Source organism: Oncorhynchus tshawytscha, linkage group LG03, assembly GCF_018296145.1.
Source record: "Oncorhynchus tshawytscha isolate Ot180627B linkage group LG03, Otsh_v2.0, whole genome shotgun sequence".
NCBI lineage: Eukaryota > Metazoa > Chordata > Actinopteri > Salmoniformes > Salmonidae > Oncorhynchus > Oncorhynchus tshawytscha.
The window spans coordinates 30,969,036-30,985,646 of NC_056431.1; the positions used below are offsets into that span (position 1 = coordinate 30,969,036).

At 40.9% G+C, this 16,611-nt stretch overlaps 1 protein-coding gene across 1 annotated transcript; it reads left to right on the forward strand.

Moving 5' to 3' along the window:
- The first annotated feature begins 230 nt into the window (after positions 1–230).
- On the forward strand, positions 231–10,909 carry LOC112245337 (endothelin-2-like). Its single transcript, XM_024413387.2, has 5 exons — positions 231–383; positions 5,557–5,707; positions 6,093–6,206; positions 9,744–9,809; positions 9,953–10,909. Exons 1-5 carry the CDS (start codon positions 326–328, stop codon positions 10,041–10,043), a joined length of 480 nt encoding a protein of 159 aa, XP_024269155.1. The 5' UTR covers positions 231–325; the 3' UTR covers positions 10,044–10,909.
- The last annotated feature ends 5,702 nt before the right edge of the window (positions 10,910–16,611 follow it).

The following is a 16,611-nucleotide window of genomic DNA, read 5'->3' on the forward strand; positions in this document are numbered from 1 at the left end:
ACAGGTGATAAGTGAACTGTTGTCTGTCCAGTGACCTGCAGGTTGGGGAGTTGTGGTGGGGTGGAGTGAACATACCTGTAGATTCCTGGAATTTTCAGCAGAGGCTCAAACCCTCTGGAGGAGTTGTGTAACGTTGTAGCAGCAGGGGGCAGGGCTTCCAGTGTGACATCATGGGGAAAGAGCACTATAAATTGAAGGCTACGGCTCAGACACCTGCAGACCAACAAGCAAGCAGCAAAGCAGAAGACAGCTGGGATAATTTGCCAAAGCGCATTTAAGGATATTATACTTCACCGTGAGCTCTACAAACAGACCAACAGCAACCATGTCAGCACACGCCAGCCTGCTCGTTCTCATCACCGTGTGTGTGTCAATGCAGGAAGGTAAATACTACAGAACTATTATTATAATAGGATTTAGGATTTGTTATTTCCTCCACAAGCAAACAGACTTAATCATGTCATTGAAGCATTGAAAAATAATGGTCAAGTGTCTTCCACTGATCATTTTCTGAATGCATAACTTACAAAATATCAGAAAAATATTATTTTGGAATGACGCACAATACAAAAAAAATGACATTATATTGAGGTTCTATGCTAATGTCTTGCATCAATAAAACACTAGCTGACTTTCCATTTAAACGAATTATTAGCCCTATAAAATGGTGACATGTTGCAGCATTGACTACATGTTTTCATTGTCTAGAGCAATGTAAAGACTTACTCATAAGCACACTCATTAAATTCAGTGACAAGATATACAAAGCAACAGAGACACGTTTCAGCAAGCCCTGTTCCAACTGTCACGTCATCAATGAAGATTTATCGTTAACACATTAAAACCAATGTTGAATCTCACTTCAACCTTGCTGACTAGCTTAGGGGTACACATTCTCAAATGTTGATTATCTGGAGAAACTCATCTCACACAACAAATTGTATCTTGTATCTTGTATTTGAGTGATCTTGGTTGTCAAAAGCACCTTAAACTTGAACTTGTGAGAGCATGACAATGTTTGCTTGTTATTTGTAGACTTGTCATTGTACAGTCAGAAAATACCAGAGGCTGTATCATCATACTCTGGTCATCTCTGTTGTTACGCACGCCTCTATGAAGAGGGAACGCAACACCCTGCTACAACTAAACTCTCTGTGAAGCGAAAAAGGTATGGACTGTAGGTGCGAGTAAAAATGACAACAAGCAGAATGTGGTACCGTTTACAAGGACTTTATTCCTTTACACGGTAATATGGGGAAAAGGGGCTGGACGGAACCAAAGCAAAGAAAGTAAATCTCAAAGCCCCCCTCTCCTATCTTACCTGCCTACCCACTACTTACCTAATTTAGCACCACCTGGTGCCCTAACCAAAATACAAGGGGTGGTCCGCCCAGGTCTTACCTAGTGTGCCTAGACAGCGAATATGCTACGGGTATATGTATGCCCGCGGGCCTCTTGCCTAAGCACTCCCTAGGTGCCTTCCCCTTCCCCCCTGGGAACAAATGAAACAGAATATTAAACAATTTCACAAACAAACTAAGAGACAAAGGACATCAAATAAGTTCTATCTGAGCAACAAACTCACAAAACATACCAACTCTCAGCAATGAACTCCCAGCAAAATCAACCTCTAGCAAAATCAACCTCTAGCAAAATCTCTCTCTAGCAAATCTACCTCCAGCAAAATCCTCTACAAAAAGACCTCCTGAACAGAACACTGGCTTTTATATAGCTTCTGAAGGAATGGGTAATTGGAGACAGCTGTGTCTTGACGAGGGGGCGGGGTCAGCTCTCCAATTAGCCCTGGAGTCGACCAATCAGCTGCTTGAGGGATTTCAGGAAGCCATTTCCTGAAATAAACACATGCAAATACACAAACTACAACACATAATCTGGGGAACGTAACATCTGTATAGGGACAAATGAGATGATATGACTCCACTGGGTCAATAAAGAGGTAAAGTTTCCTCTAAATGTCTGCCCTTCACTATTTGAATGTTTGAACAGACAGATGACAGAGATTACAGATGATTACTAGCTTTCCATGGAAACGATTGATTAGACTTGGTGTGATAGATCAAGGAAAATAGCTGACTACTGGAACACTTGTATAGTGTCCCTTTATGCTGTTGGCTGGGTTGGGGAGTAAGGGATTACGACAAAAAAATGTAACTGTAATCCATTACATTACCAGCATTTTTAAATAATGTAATCAGATTACAGATATTTTTGAAAAACTAGATGATTACTTTGAGGATTACTTTTAAATTCAGAAAGGATGTTTGCGGGAAAAAAATATTTGACACTTCTGTTTTCTCAATGACATTCAAATCAGCATTGAAAAAAGGGGCAAATTTAAATTTGTTCCACCTGAGTGAGTCTGACCACAAGTCAGAGACCACTATGATGACGCACCAGATGTGTTTGATGGATCGTGGGAAAAGAGAACGAATAGGCTTTTGTAGGCTACAGTCTAAGCCTTCCAATAATGCAATTGTTGTCAGCATTCAAAGATTATCCAATTTGAATAAATGCTTGGAGGTAAGGATGAAGCTGCCTGTCAATCATTGTTTTTGAAACCAGTGGAAAACCAGCTTGTGAAAAATGTGCAACAGCCCCATAGTGCGGATCCCAGCCTACGGAATAAAAGTGGGGCTTTCATTGCTCAATCTAATTCACGCTGATAAAAAAACTAAAAATCCATAGGCCTAATGGACACATGCTCAAACTCACACACTTTTGAATAGACCTAAAGGGGCAGTCTGTAGTTGCTACATCCATTTTTGGATTTATAAATGATATACAGTGCCTTGCGAAAGTATTCGGCCCCCTTGAACTTTGCGACCTTTTGCCACATTTCAGGCTTCAAACATAAAGATATAAAACTGTATTTTTTTTTGTGAAGAATCAACAACAAGTGGGACACAATCATGAAGTGGAACGACATTTATTGGATATTTCAAACTTTTTAACAAATCAAAAACTGAAAAATTGGGCGTGCAAAATTATTCAGCCCCCTTAAGTTAATACTTTGTAGCGCCACTTTTTGCTGCGATTACAGCTGTAAGTCGCTTGGGGTATGTCTCTATCAGTTTTGCACATCGAGAGACTGTAATTTTTTCCCATTCCTCCTTGCAAAACAGCTCGAGCTCAGTGAGGTTGGATGGAGAGCATTTGTGAACAGCAGTTTTCAGTTCTTTCCACAGATTCTCGATTGGATTCAGGTCTGGACTTTGACTTGGCCATTCTAACACCTGGATATGTTTATTTTTGAACCATTCCATTGTAGATTTTGCTTTATGTTTTGGATCATTGTCTTGTTGGAAGACAAATCTCCGTCCCAGTCTCAGGTCTTTTGCAGACTCCATCAGGTTTTCTTCCAGAATGGTCCTGTATTTGGCTCCATCCATCTTCCCATCAATTTTAACCATCTTCCCTGTCCAAACCATGAAAGCAGGCCAAAACCATGATGCTGCCACCACCATGTTTGACAGTGGGGATGGTGTGTTCAGGGTGATGAGCTGTGTTGCTTTTACGCCAAACATAACGTTTTGCATTGTTGCCAAAAAGTTCAATTTTGGTTTCATCTGACCAGAGCACCTTCTTCCACATGTTTGGTGTGTCTCCCAGGTGGCTTGTGGCAAACTTTAAACAACAGTTTTTATGGATATCTTTAAGAAATGGCTTTCTTCTTGCCACTCTTCCATAAAGGCCAGATTTGTGCAATATACGACTGATTGTTGTCCTATGGACAGTCTCCCCCACCTCAGCTGTAGATCTCTGCAGTTCATCCAGAGTGATCATGGGCCTCTTGGCTGCATCCCTGATCAGTCTTCTCCTTGTATGAGCTGAAAGTTTAGAGGGACGGCCAGGTCTTGGTAGATTTGCAGTGGTCTGATACTCCTTCCATTTCAATATTATCGCTTGCACAGTGCTCCTTGGGATGTTTAAAGCTTGGGAAATCTTTTTGTATCCAAATCCGGCTTTAAACTTCTTCACAACAGTATCTCGGACCTGCCTGGTGTGTTCCTTGTTCTTCATGATGCTCTCTGCGCTTTTAACGGACCTCTGAGACTATCACAGTGCAGGTGCATTTATACGGAGACTTGATTACACACAGGTGGATTGTAGAGTTTGAGCAGTGGACAGTTCTTTTGATAAAATAAACTTTTTAAACTGTGTATTGAGTTCCTTCAAAATGGCTGCAGAGATAGTCATCATTAGTCATTTAGGTCAACATTGGCTCATTCAGAGATCCTCACTGAACTTCTGGAGAGAGTTTGCTGCACTGAAAGTAAAGGGGCTGAATAATTTTGCACGCCCCATTTTTTCAGTTTTTGATTTGTTAAAAAAGTTTGAAATATCCAATAAATGTAGTTCCACTTCATGATTGTGTCCCACTTGTTGTTGATTCTTCACAAAAATACAGTTTTATATCTTTATGTTTGAAGCCTGAAATGTGGCAAAAGGTCGCAAAGTTCAAGGGGGCCGAATACTTTCGCAAGGCACTGTATATATATATCCATTGATTCTTGAAGAATATAACTTATAAATGCCTCATGAGCTTAGTTCAAATGTCACACTCTATGAGAACCCAAAAGATAAGCTTGTTTTTCTCCATTGTAAATGTAATCAAACACTGTATAGCCTACATACATACATGGTTAAAACAAGACTTTTTATATCATGATTGGTCAGTCCTTGCATCCATAGCTCTGTCTATTAATCTGAGAGTGGTTACATTTCTCCAGGCCCATCCCTCAGTTTTTTACCAAAACAGAGGCGGGGCGATTGTTTTGTTATTGTTTCATCTGTGGATTTGCCCTTTAAACAGCTGCATATTATCAAGATATCAAAGTGTCAACAACAAAAAGGTAAACAATACACATATAGCAAATGCAGCATATGGCATTCATTTTTCACATGTAAATAGTACTTTTCAGTAGTGCTCAAAACATACCATTTAATGAGAGCAGCATTTATTTTTCAACTTGAATCAATGAGCACAATCAGTACTCCATGACAACAAAATCATGAACAACAGAGTAAGGCTGGCTAATACGTCCTTAGTTTTGGGTTTGTGCTCAGGTAAAACAATTTGGCTAATCAATACTTCCAAGTCCTATTCTTGAAGATCAAGGGGTATAACATTGACATATAACATGGAATTCTGATAGACTTTGGTTTTGAATGTAAAATTATAATTTAATCGTATTATTATATGTAGTTGAAAGAGATGGGTTAGAAGAATTCTACATAATCAAACCATAAAGTAAAATTGAACATCCTTATAAACTTTAACATAGATTTATCCTGCAATAGATGTTGTTCAATTGGTAACATGCATTTTTGTCTCCTTCTAAATGTCTCTTAAGAGGAAAGTAATCTAAAAGTAACGGAATGTAATCAGATTACATTACTGAGTTTGGGTAATACAAAAGTTACGTTACTGATAACAATTTTGGACAGGTAACTAGTAACTGTAATAGATGGTGGATTGTATGGTCTTGATGCACCAGGATTGGTTTCTAAGCTATATCCTTGTCTGTCATGTAGGTTCTGGACATCCACTGTCAGAGAAGCCTAAGTCCAGTGATCTGGCTCCACCTCACAGAGTGCGAACCAAACGCTGTGCCTGCAACAACCAGCTGGACTCTGAATGCCACTACTTTTGCCATCTTGACATCATCTGGGTCAACACACCAAGGTGGGCACACATACCTCACAGAAAAATATGCATTTCTAGAGTGAAACACATGCACATACACTTACTTACACTACACACCAAGTATGTCAAACAAATACCTACTCAGCTTTGCAGACATATACTTGAGCAATTCACTTATGTGAGTCAATTACATCCCTGTGTGATGATATCAACATTATCGATCAACGTTAATATTTGCATCGTTTTGTATTTTAGCTGTGCATCACTATTATCAATATGCCATTATTCTGGCAATCCTCCCTGTCTGGCATCACTGCATTTTCATTTTATTAATGTCAAGGAACAAAGTCTATAAACATTGTGGTTATATTTTGAGGGTGACTGATATAACTGATATTCCCTTTCTTTCTTTCCCATTCTGCAGTAAGACCACTGTTTACGGCTTGGGCAGCCCTCTGTCACGTCGCCGTAGGTCCGCCGGTCCCTGTGTGTGTGCGGACTCTGACGACCACACCTGCACCAGCTTCTGTCTGGACAGGTGAGTTGGGGTCAAAACAATGGCCAAGACACCTTCACACACACCACCACCGCAGACAGACAGATACTCAGTCACTGTGGAATGTAATTACTTTTATTAGTCAGCCATTTGAGTACACAGAACAATAGGGACTCCCCGTTGGAGCTCTTCAAGGTGCACAAGGCGTGGTAGTCTGAGAGCATAGCTCACTTCTCTGGGATGCTATTATTAGCTTGACCGAGTGTTATTGTGTGTATCACACAGGCGTTCCCTCTCATGGTGGAATGAATCTGCACCACAATGTTACGGAGTGCCTGAGGGGGCAGTGTAATCCCAGGCTGCTCTAGCATCCCCACTGCATGTTTTGATTGGCTGAGGGGACAGGGGAGTGAAGTGTGTAGGAGTCTCAAGCATTGAAATGCTGAGTTAAGGATTAATGGTTCCTAAGGATGAAAGAGAAACAAATACATGCACCTAGAGACACCCAGAGACTCATTGCACTCATTGTTCCTCATTGGGAGACAAACAGGGGCCGTTTTTCCAATTAGGGACAGATAGGGCTCTATTCAATCCGTTACGTTACAGCTGGATTGAAATTGAAAGGCAATGTTCCCGCGTTAGCGGAGACTGCATTCACAGTAAACGCTGCATACAGTATGTCGGCTCAAATCGAAATGACCTTGACATTTCTAGCACGCAGTCTGTAACGCTTCAGCGATCCAGATTGGATAGAGCCCTTAGATATTATATTGTAAATACATTATTGTTTGGTCTATGACCTTGCAATGATGTCAGTAAAACTTTTAGTGTACAATAAAGTACAATAAAGTTGTCTTTAGATTGCCAAATTGGCAAAAAAAAGAGGCAACAGTTCTTTACTGTCACGTTCTGACCTTTATTTCCTTTGTTTTGTCATTATTTAGTATGGTCAGGGCGTGAGTTGGGGTGGGCAGTCTGTTTGTTTTTCTATGATTTGGGGATTTCTATGTTTCGGCCTAGTATGGTTCTCAATCAGAGGCAGGTGTCATTAGTTGTCTCTGATTGAGAATCATACTTAGGTAGCCTGGGTTGCAAGGTTTGTTTGTGGGTGATTGTCTATGTTAGTGGCTTGTGTCAGCACAGGTCTCATTTGTAGCTTCACGGTCGTCATTGGTTTATTGTTTTTGTATAGTGTTTCAGTGTTCAGTGTTTTCTTTATTAAAATTCATGATGAACACATACCACGCCGCATTTTGGTCCTCCGATCCTTCTCGCCTCTCCTCTTCAGATGAAGAGGAGGACGACCGTGACATTTACACACCTGATTCTTTGATCAAAGGTATTGTGAGAATTCACTGATATGAGTTTGTTTGAGGGGTATCTACAGTGCCATCAGAAAGTATTCATACCCCTTGACCTAATCTACTTTTTGTTGTGTTACAGCCTGAATTCAAAATGGATTAAATAAAAACATTTTCTCACCCATCTACACACATCACTGTTGGCAAGCTTCCTGCCATCCAGGACCTCTATACCAGGCAGTGTCAGAGGAAGGCCCTAAAAATTGTCAAAGACTCCAGCCACCCACAGCAAACGGTACCGGAGCACCAAGTCTAGGTCCAAGAGGCTTCTAAACAGCTTCTACCCCCAAGCCATAAGTCTCCTGACCATCTAGTCAAATGGCAACCCAGACTATTTGCATTGCCCCCCCTCTCCCCCTCTTTACACCACTGCTACTCTCTGTTGTCATCTATGCATAGTCACTTTAATAACTCTACCTACATGTACATACTACCTCAACTAACCGGTATCCCCGCACATTGACTCTATATCGGTACCCCCATGTATATAGTCTTGCTATTGTTATTTTACTCCCCAGTCCTTTAACGATAACAAGCATTTCTATAACATGATGCTTGAAAATATGGAGAATGGTACTCCGTAATGTGCTGTATTGTATTTGCTTCAAACAAAAACACTTTGTATTCAGGACAAAAAGTTAATTGCTTTTGGCAATTTTTTTTGCAGCATTACTTTAGTGCCTTGTTGCAAACAGGATGCATGTTTTGGAATATTTTTAATCTGTACCAACTTCCCAATTTCCTGTCAATTAGGTTAGTATTGTGAAGTAACTACAATGTTGTACATCCATCATTCATTTTCTCCTATCACAGCCATTAAACTCTGTAGCTGTTTTAAAATCACCATTGGCCTCATGGTGAAATCCCTGAGCGGTTTCCTTCCTCTCCAGCAACTGAATTAGGATAGACGTGTCACGCTCGTCGTAATCACATTCAGACCAAAGCGCAGCGTGATCTGGGTTCCATATGTTTATTGAGTGAACCGCACAAAAGAAACAATAAAGATTGAACGAAACGTGACGTTCTGGAGTTCTCACAGGCAACAACACAAAAACAAGATCCCACAAAACACAGTGGGGTAAATGGCTGCCTAAATATGATCCCCCCTAGTCACACCCCAACCTAACCAAAATAGAGAATAAAAAGGCTCTCTATGGTCAGGGCGTGACAAGACGCCTGTATCTTTGTAGTAACTGGGTATATTGATACACCATCCATTGATACACCATCCAAAGTGTAATTAATAACTTCACCATGCTCAAAGCAATATTCTATATCTGCTTTTTTATTTTTATTGTACCCATCTACCAATAGGTAGATGCAAGGCATTGGAAAACCTCCCTGGTCTTTGTGGTTGAATCTGTGTTTGAAATTCACACTGTGTGTGGTACAGAGATGAGGTAGTCATTCCAAAATCATGTTAAACTCTATTATTACACACCATCTGAGTCCATGCACCTTTTTATGTGACTTTTTATGCACGCTTTTATTCCTGAACTTATTTAGGCTTGCCATAACAAAAGGATTAAATACTTATTGACTCAAAACATTTCAGCTTTTAATTTTTTAAATAATTTGTGAAAATGTAGAAAAACAATTTAATTTCAACATTATGGGGTATTGTGTGTAGGCCAGTGACCAAAAAAAAATCAATTTAATACATTTTTAAATCAAATCAAAGTTTATTTGTCACATGCGCAGAATACAACAGGTAACTTACAGTGAAATGCTTACTTACAGGCCCTAACCAACAGTGCAATTTAAGTAAATAAGAGGTATTAGGTGAACAATAGATGAGTAAAGAAATAAAAACAACAGTGAAAAATAACAGTAGCGAGGCTATAACAGTAGCGAGGCTATATACAGGCACTGTTTAGTCGGGCTAATTGAAGCAGTATGTACATCTAGGTATGGTTAAAATGACTCTGCATATACAGTACGATAAACAGAGAGTAGCAGTAGCATAAAAGAGTGGTTGTAAATTCAGGCTGTAACACAACAAAATGTGGAAATAGTGTGTGAATATGTTCTGAAGGCACTGCATCTTTGTTTTCACAACAGTAAAATTCCACCAAAATTCAAGGTTCGCAACACTGAGGCAAATTGCTGTGTCATTTTATGGTTTATTCCATAGCTTTTGGAGAACTCTTTCACTGATCACCGTTTTATGATGTCATGTTCAAAATGTCTGCCCCATCTCTCTCTCTCTTGTGTGCAGCTCAGATAACTCTTCACCCCAGACTGCCATTAAGAGCTCCCGTGCCAACCTGTTGACTTCCCTTAGGTGAGCTTAAAATAAGTCCTGGAACAGCTGTTTGCTATTCTGGTTATCAAATTAAGCATAGGCTGTACACAGAATTATTTCATATTGTACCACAAGATGACCTTTGTGATATTGTTGCTGACCAGTGTCTCTTTCCTCCATAGATCTATGGTCAGAGCCTCTGAGAGAACCAGGGGATGGGCTTTCCCACCCAGGAAGGAAGCAATCAGGGCCCCTGGGCTTGATGAGCGCTAAACGACATGGCATGGCAGACAGAGTGAGAAGAGCGAGTACCAGAACAAATTACACTACTCTAACATGGAGAGGAGCAGAACAAAGGGCTGCTGGTAGAGAGATGTGTCACATGCAGGAAGGCCACAGACCGGTGGGACTGCCTGTTTGTTTGTCGGTTTGTACCCATAAATAGGTTGGAAAACAAAACGTGACAGAGGCCTGAAGACAGAGAAATAGATGCTAGATCTATCTTGAGGGATGGATCGGGCAGGATGCATACAGGCTATTTGTGCAGCAAAATATTTATGTTAGGGGCAGGAGGGACAAGGGTGGTCCATGCTACTGGCAGACTCTGGCCAGGTAGCCGTAAAGGAGAGAACACTTGATGTGTGTATGCTGGTTGTCTGTGTTCAAAACAGTGGCAGACCATTGCTGTCATGATGGAAAGAATGTGACAGGGAGAATATGACTGACAGGCTACTGATGCGATCATCAAAATGATGTATGAGAGAACCAGTGTTTTACTCTTTCTTTTGCCAACATATTTAATCTCTCCATTATTTGATTGTATAATAACAACATATTATGATTGCTATGCAGGTTATTCACCAGGGGAAATGACTGAGGTCATTTAAAGGTGCAATGTTTAGGATTATACACTTAGTGTACTTAACATTAAGAATACCTTCCTAATATTGAGTTGTAAAGTTGACTGGATGTCCTTTGGGTGGTGGGCCATTCTTGATACACATGGGAAACTGTTGAGCGTGAAAATCGCAGCAGTGTTACAGTTCTTGATACAAACCGGTGAGCTTGGCACCTACTACCATACCCCGTTCAAAGGCACTTAAGTCTTGCCCATTCACCCTCTAACTGGCACACATATATAATCCATGTCTCAAATGTGTCAAATCTTAAAAATTATTCTTTAACCTGTCTCCTCCCCTTCATCTAGAATGATTGAATTGAATTTAACAAGTGATATCAATAAGGGAAAATAGCTTTCACCTGGATTCACCTGGTCAGTTTATGTCATGGAAAGAGCAGGTGTCCTTAAAGTTTTGTACACTCAGTGTATATGTGTGTGTGTGGGTGGGAGTAAAAAATACATAACATCGAAACATACGATATGGTATATCATTGACCATTTATTCAATTCTTGAGATTTTGATTTAGACCACTTCTGTATTGAGTGACTGTGTGAAGCAGTGTGTAATAATAAACTAATTAATGTTTGAATTATACTTATTATACAAAATATATATATATATAATATATATTTTACAAAATACTTGACTTATTCTCCTTATTTGATTGCTTTGACTAGATGATGAACTCTACATTTTACAGTCAAGGAGTGCAGCCGGAATGGACTTGTCAGTCTTTGGTTTATAAACCTGCAAATGATCATATTATAAAGGGAATGTGAAGGGACAAGGAATTGCACCAAAGTCACATGTGGCCAATTCTCCTGTGTTGTTTTATGGTGTGATACAGAACAAATCAAATCTATTTATATAGCCCTTCGTACATCAGCTGATATCTCAAAATGCTGTACAGAAACACAGCCTAAAACCCCAAACAGCAAGCAATGCAGGTGTTGAAGCACGTTGGCTAGGAAAAACTCCCTAGAAAGGCCAAAACCTAGGAAGGAAACCAGGCTCTGAGGGGTGGCCAGTCCTTTTCTGGCTGTGCCGGGTGGAGATTATAACAGAACATGGCCAAGATGTTCAAATGTTCATAAATGACCAGCATGGTCAAATAATAGGTCTGGGACAGGTAGCACGTCCGGTGAACAGGTCAGGATTCCATAGCCGCAGGCAGAACAGTTGAAACTGGAGCAGCAGCACGGCCAGGTGGACTGGGGACAGCAAGGAATTATCATGTCAGGTAGTCCTGAGGCATGGTCCTAGGGCTCAGGTCCTCTGAGAAAGAAAGAGAGAAAGAGAGAATTAGAGAGAGCATACTTAAATTCACACAGGACACTGGATAAGACAGGAGAAGTACTCCAGATATAATAAACTGACCCCAGCCCCCCGACACAAACTACTGCAGCATAAATACTGGAGGCACATCTAGCCCGTGGGACAAGAGACAGGAAGCATATTCAAGTTGCCTGGATTTAAACAGTTTTTTCCTGGTGTATACTTGGGACAGAAAGGGAAACACCTAATAAGCAATGACTGAGCACTTTGAATTTACTGAATCATATAAATTATCACTCCACATCATACTATATGTACTGTTAATTGATGAGGTTGGTGTGGAAAAACAAAAGGTCACTTTAGTGTTGTGTGAAGAGTGGACTTATTAATGAAAACTCATAGGTGAGATTGAATGGGCCATTTCTAAACTATGTAACGTACAGTATATGATTATTAATTTGGCAGTGGTGTAGAACCATACTTTGAACAGAGTGTCCTGAGACACCAAGCCACTGAAGGGACCGTCTCACCAGAATGTGAAACGTTGAAAGGATACCATTAGCTTATTAGTAGCTTATTGATGATGTAAACATGTCTGTAGTGAAGAGCAACATGCTATAATGTTGCATTGTTACGTAAATATGGGTAATTGTAGCTCTCCACAGACCTATACATTAGGATTCTCCATTCACTTCACTAGGAAACAAACTAATAACTATAACTGTTTTGAGAAATACTCTCACATGCTGATGTATGCCACGTGGAGCAAATAATCGGGAAATAGAATATTATTTTTCTATTTCTGTACAGTAGTTTCACCTTCTCCCAGTCTCTTAAGCCAGCGCAAACACTGCTCTGAGTTCAAACGGAGGCCCAAGGTAGATAAATGGCCAAGGAATTAAAAAGCTCAAATGAATATTTATTTATTTATTTGCCCTTCAAAAGCAGGCCAGTTTGTATTGTTATAAGGATCTCTTGGCACATTTCCTATGACCAAATGTGTCATTGTGGTAGTCTCCTGCACCACCCATTCTTAGTTATCATGACTCCTTGCTGACCTGTAGGACATAGGCCTATTGCTGAGATGATGAGTAACACTGGGAATTGTCTTTACTGGGGTTTTTAATGAGATTACTTTTAAATAATCAAATCTCCCCTTCGGCAGTGTGATGCAATCAGCAAAAATCCAGTCATACTTGTTTTCATACATCTACTGTAGAGTACTCCTGTGGCCAGGCTCTCCAGACAGGCCCCAGCATAGTCCTCCTGTTTCCTCGTGTCACCACAACAATAATAGACCAGAGGGCAACAAGGTCACACCATGTCCCATAATGTTCTCTTATACCGCACATTACTCAGATAATTGTGAATCCACCTACAGTTCTGCATCAGAAATCTATCCTCTCCCAAAACCCTGCTCCATTTAAAGTAACCTGCTATGCTCAAATCTGCTCTACGGCAACAAGGGTTGCAAAACTCAGATAATTTTAATTCCCATAATTCTGACGCAGGAAGTGTTTAAAATGTACCCTGGATTTTTAATTTCCAGTGTTACTCATCGGCTGGGTAAACCTTTCGGTTTTCTATGAAATGGTGTTGGGTTCTAAGAATATGAAATGTCACTGAGGGAGAGAGGGGAATGTATAATGTTTACATTCTGTACAGATATATTATTGTTAGCCATCAGGGATCCTATGGGAGGAAAAAAGACAGTCTGGTACGAATCAACATGACAGCCGTGAGTTGGGGAGGAGTGAGCACTTTGGGGCAGAGGTCAGGTCGGATGAAGTGAGGAAGAACAGATATCACTAAGGTTCTAGCAACAGAGATACATTGGCTGTTCAAATGTGCAGGAGGAGACTCAGCCTAGGAGAACAGGTTAAATATCAGTGCTTGTGTGAATCTGTCTTTTGTCTTATGCAGCTGTATCGGCCCAATGGGTGAATAAACTTGGTTTGAGCTTTATTAAACGTCCGTGATGTTTTAATAGGTTAATTTAGAACCTAACAGTTGGCACTGCAAGCAGGGTTCACCATGATTTAAAGTTGAACTAGAGATTCCGAATCAGTGAAACAGGAGCCGGCACCAGAAACAAGGTAGGCACAGTTTCTACACCTGTTATCACTAATTCTGACATCTTGGGGAGATGAAAGTCGTAGGCTGAACCAATTATAGGACACGGACCTAGAAAGCCTGAGCTTATTTAGTAGTCCAATTGTATTACGACCGGTCGTAGCTTTAAAGAGGGTAAGTCCCGAGCACGATAGTTCCTGTGGAGGGTAAATCTCTTAGAGACAATCGATTTACCCCGATTCTCCCTGTAAAGCAGGGCTAGAGGATTTTAGTAAAGCAATGGAGGCGCTGAAAGAAGCGCACAAGCATTGTAGCAATTTGGTTCGAATATGGGAGAAATTTAGCAAACTGGATGAAATTGGTCAGCATTTCCCGGCTAACGGAGGTTCCAATCTAATAGAGCAAGATGCGTTGAGAGTGGAATATAACTCTGAGCACTTCACATATGTGCGAAGGGTTAATAATATGGCCACAGGGAAAGTTACTAACTATGGTTTCAATGGCCAAGGTAAGACAAAGAAATGTAGCGAAAAAACATCAAAGTGTAGGGAGTGTCACGACTTCCGCTGAAGTCGGCTCCTCTCCTTGTTCAGGCGGCGTTCGGGCGATCGACGTCATCGGCTTTCTAGCCATCACCGCTCCATTTTTCATATATCCATTTGTCTTGTCTTGTTTCCATACGCACCTGGTTTTCATTTCCCCAATCAATTTACTTGTATTTAACCCTCTGTTTCCCATCATGTTTTGTGTGTAATTGTTTCATGTTATGTGGTGTTAGTTTGCGCGCTTTACTTTTATGTTCCGTTTTTTGAGCGCGTTTGATTTATGTAGTGCTCTCGTTTTTTGGAACTATAATAAAGTATGCCTGTTCATTATACTCTGCTCTCCTGCACCTGACTTCGCCTCCAATACACCATTGACAGGGAGGTAGATACCTGTTTTAGATGTGGGGCCGTTGGTCATTGGAAGAATGATTGTAGAGTGGGAATGGAGCCTGCTGCATTCGGAGGAAATGCTGCCATGCAAGCGTTTGCATCTTTTTCAAAGGAGCCGCAACAAATCCCCTTGAAAGCAGCGGGACAGGTAAATAGCAGAGCATTGCCTCTGTTAGAATAGTGGGTCAAAGAGATTATGTTTTTTATGTGAGGGGAGATGTAGGAGACCATGTCTTACACAACTTTTTAATAGATGCCAGGGATCAAATATTGCGGATTCCTTATGATGAGAAATTGGCTAACTTTACCACAAGAAAAAATTATTTTGGGTTGAAGAATCTAGACGAAATGCCAGGGGAATGGATTCTAAAGAGGTATCAAATTAAAATGATCTGGCCAAACACTCCTTACAAACTCAGAAAACCTTGGGAGTGTTTTTAATCTCATGAGACGTTTTCTGTCGTCTTATTATGAAATAGATTTACATTTTATGTCGTCTTATCCTGAAATAGATTTATAGAATGGACAAAAGGGAGGAACGGTCACGAGAAATTAGCATTGGGGTTACCAAACCTAAAATGAACTTTTTTGTTGTTGTACATGAACATGAAGGGCATTGTGGTGCATAGTGAATGCTAATGAAATGTACACTTTCTTTTCCAGAAGAGGGAGTTTCCTGAGGATATGGTCTGGGGAGAGCAGTTAGTGAAATTCTGCAGTTTTATAAGTATAGAGGTATCTGGATTAGGCCATAAACAGAGTTCCCTGATAATTAAGGTCTGGTCATGTGTGTGTCTTTGACCTATGGTTTACCACACCCACACCAGCATGCACACACAACTCACCAGGTATGAGTATTTGTTATTGGTGTTCATCCCATGGGATTTATTGTGTGGGGTTTTTTCAATCTGGGTTTAAACTTAGTACGTAGAATGATGGAAATGTTTGAAATGTCTGGGTTGGCGCCCCCCCTTGGGTTGTGCCATGGCGGAGAACTTTGTGGGCTATACTTGGCCTTGTCTCAGGATGGTAAGTTGGTGGTTGAAGATATCTCTCTAGTGGTGTGGGGGCTGTGCTTTGGCAAAGTGGGTGGGGTTATATCCTTCCTGTTTGGCCCTGTCCGGGGGTGTACTCGGATGGAGCCACAGTGTCTCCTGACCCCTCCTGTCTCAGCCTCCAGTATTTATGCTGCAGTAGTTTGTGTCGGGGGGCTAGGGTCAGTTTGTTATATCTGGAGTACTTCTCATGTCCTTTCCGGTGTCCTGTGTGAATTTAAGTATGCTCTCTCTAATTCTCTCTTTCTTTATCTCTCTAGGAGGACCTGAGCCCTAGGACCATGCCTCAGGACTACCTGACATGATGACTCCTTGCTGTCCCCAGTCCACCTGGCCGTGCTGCTGCTCCAGTTTCAACTGTTCTGCCTGTGATTATTATTATTTGACCATGTTGGTCATTTATGAACATTTGAACATCTTGGCCATGTTCTTTTACAATCTCCACCCGGCACAGCCAGAAGAGGACTGGCCACCCCACATAGCCTGGTTCCTTTCTAGGTTTCTTCCTAGGTTCTGGCCTTTCTAGGGAGTTTTTCCTAGCCACCGTGCTTCTACACCTGCATTGCTTGCTGTTTGGGGTTTTAGGCTGGGTTTCTGTACA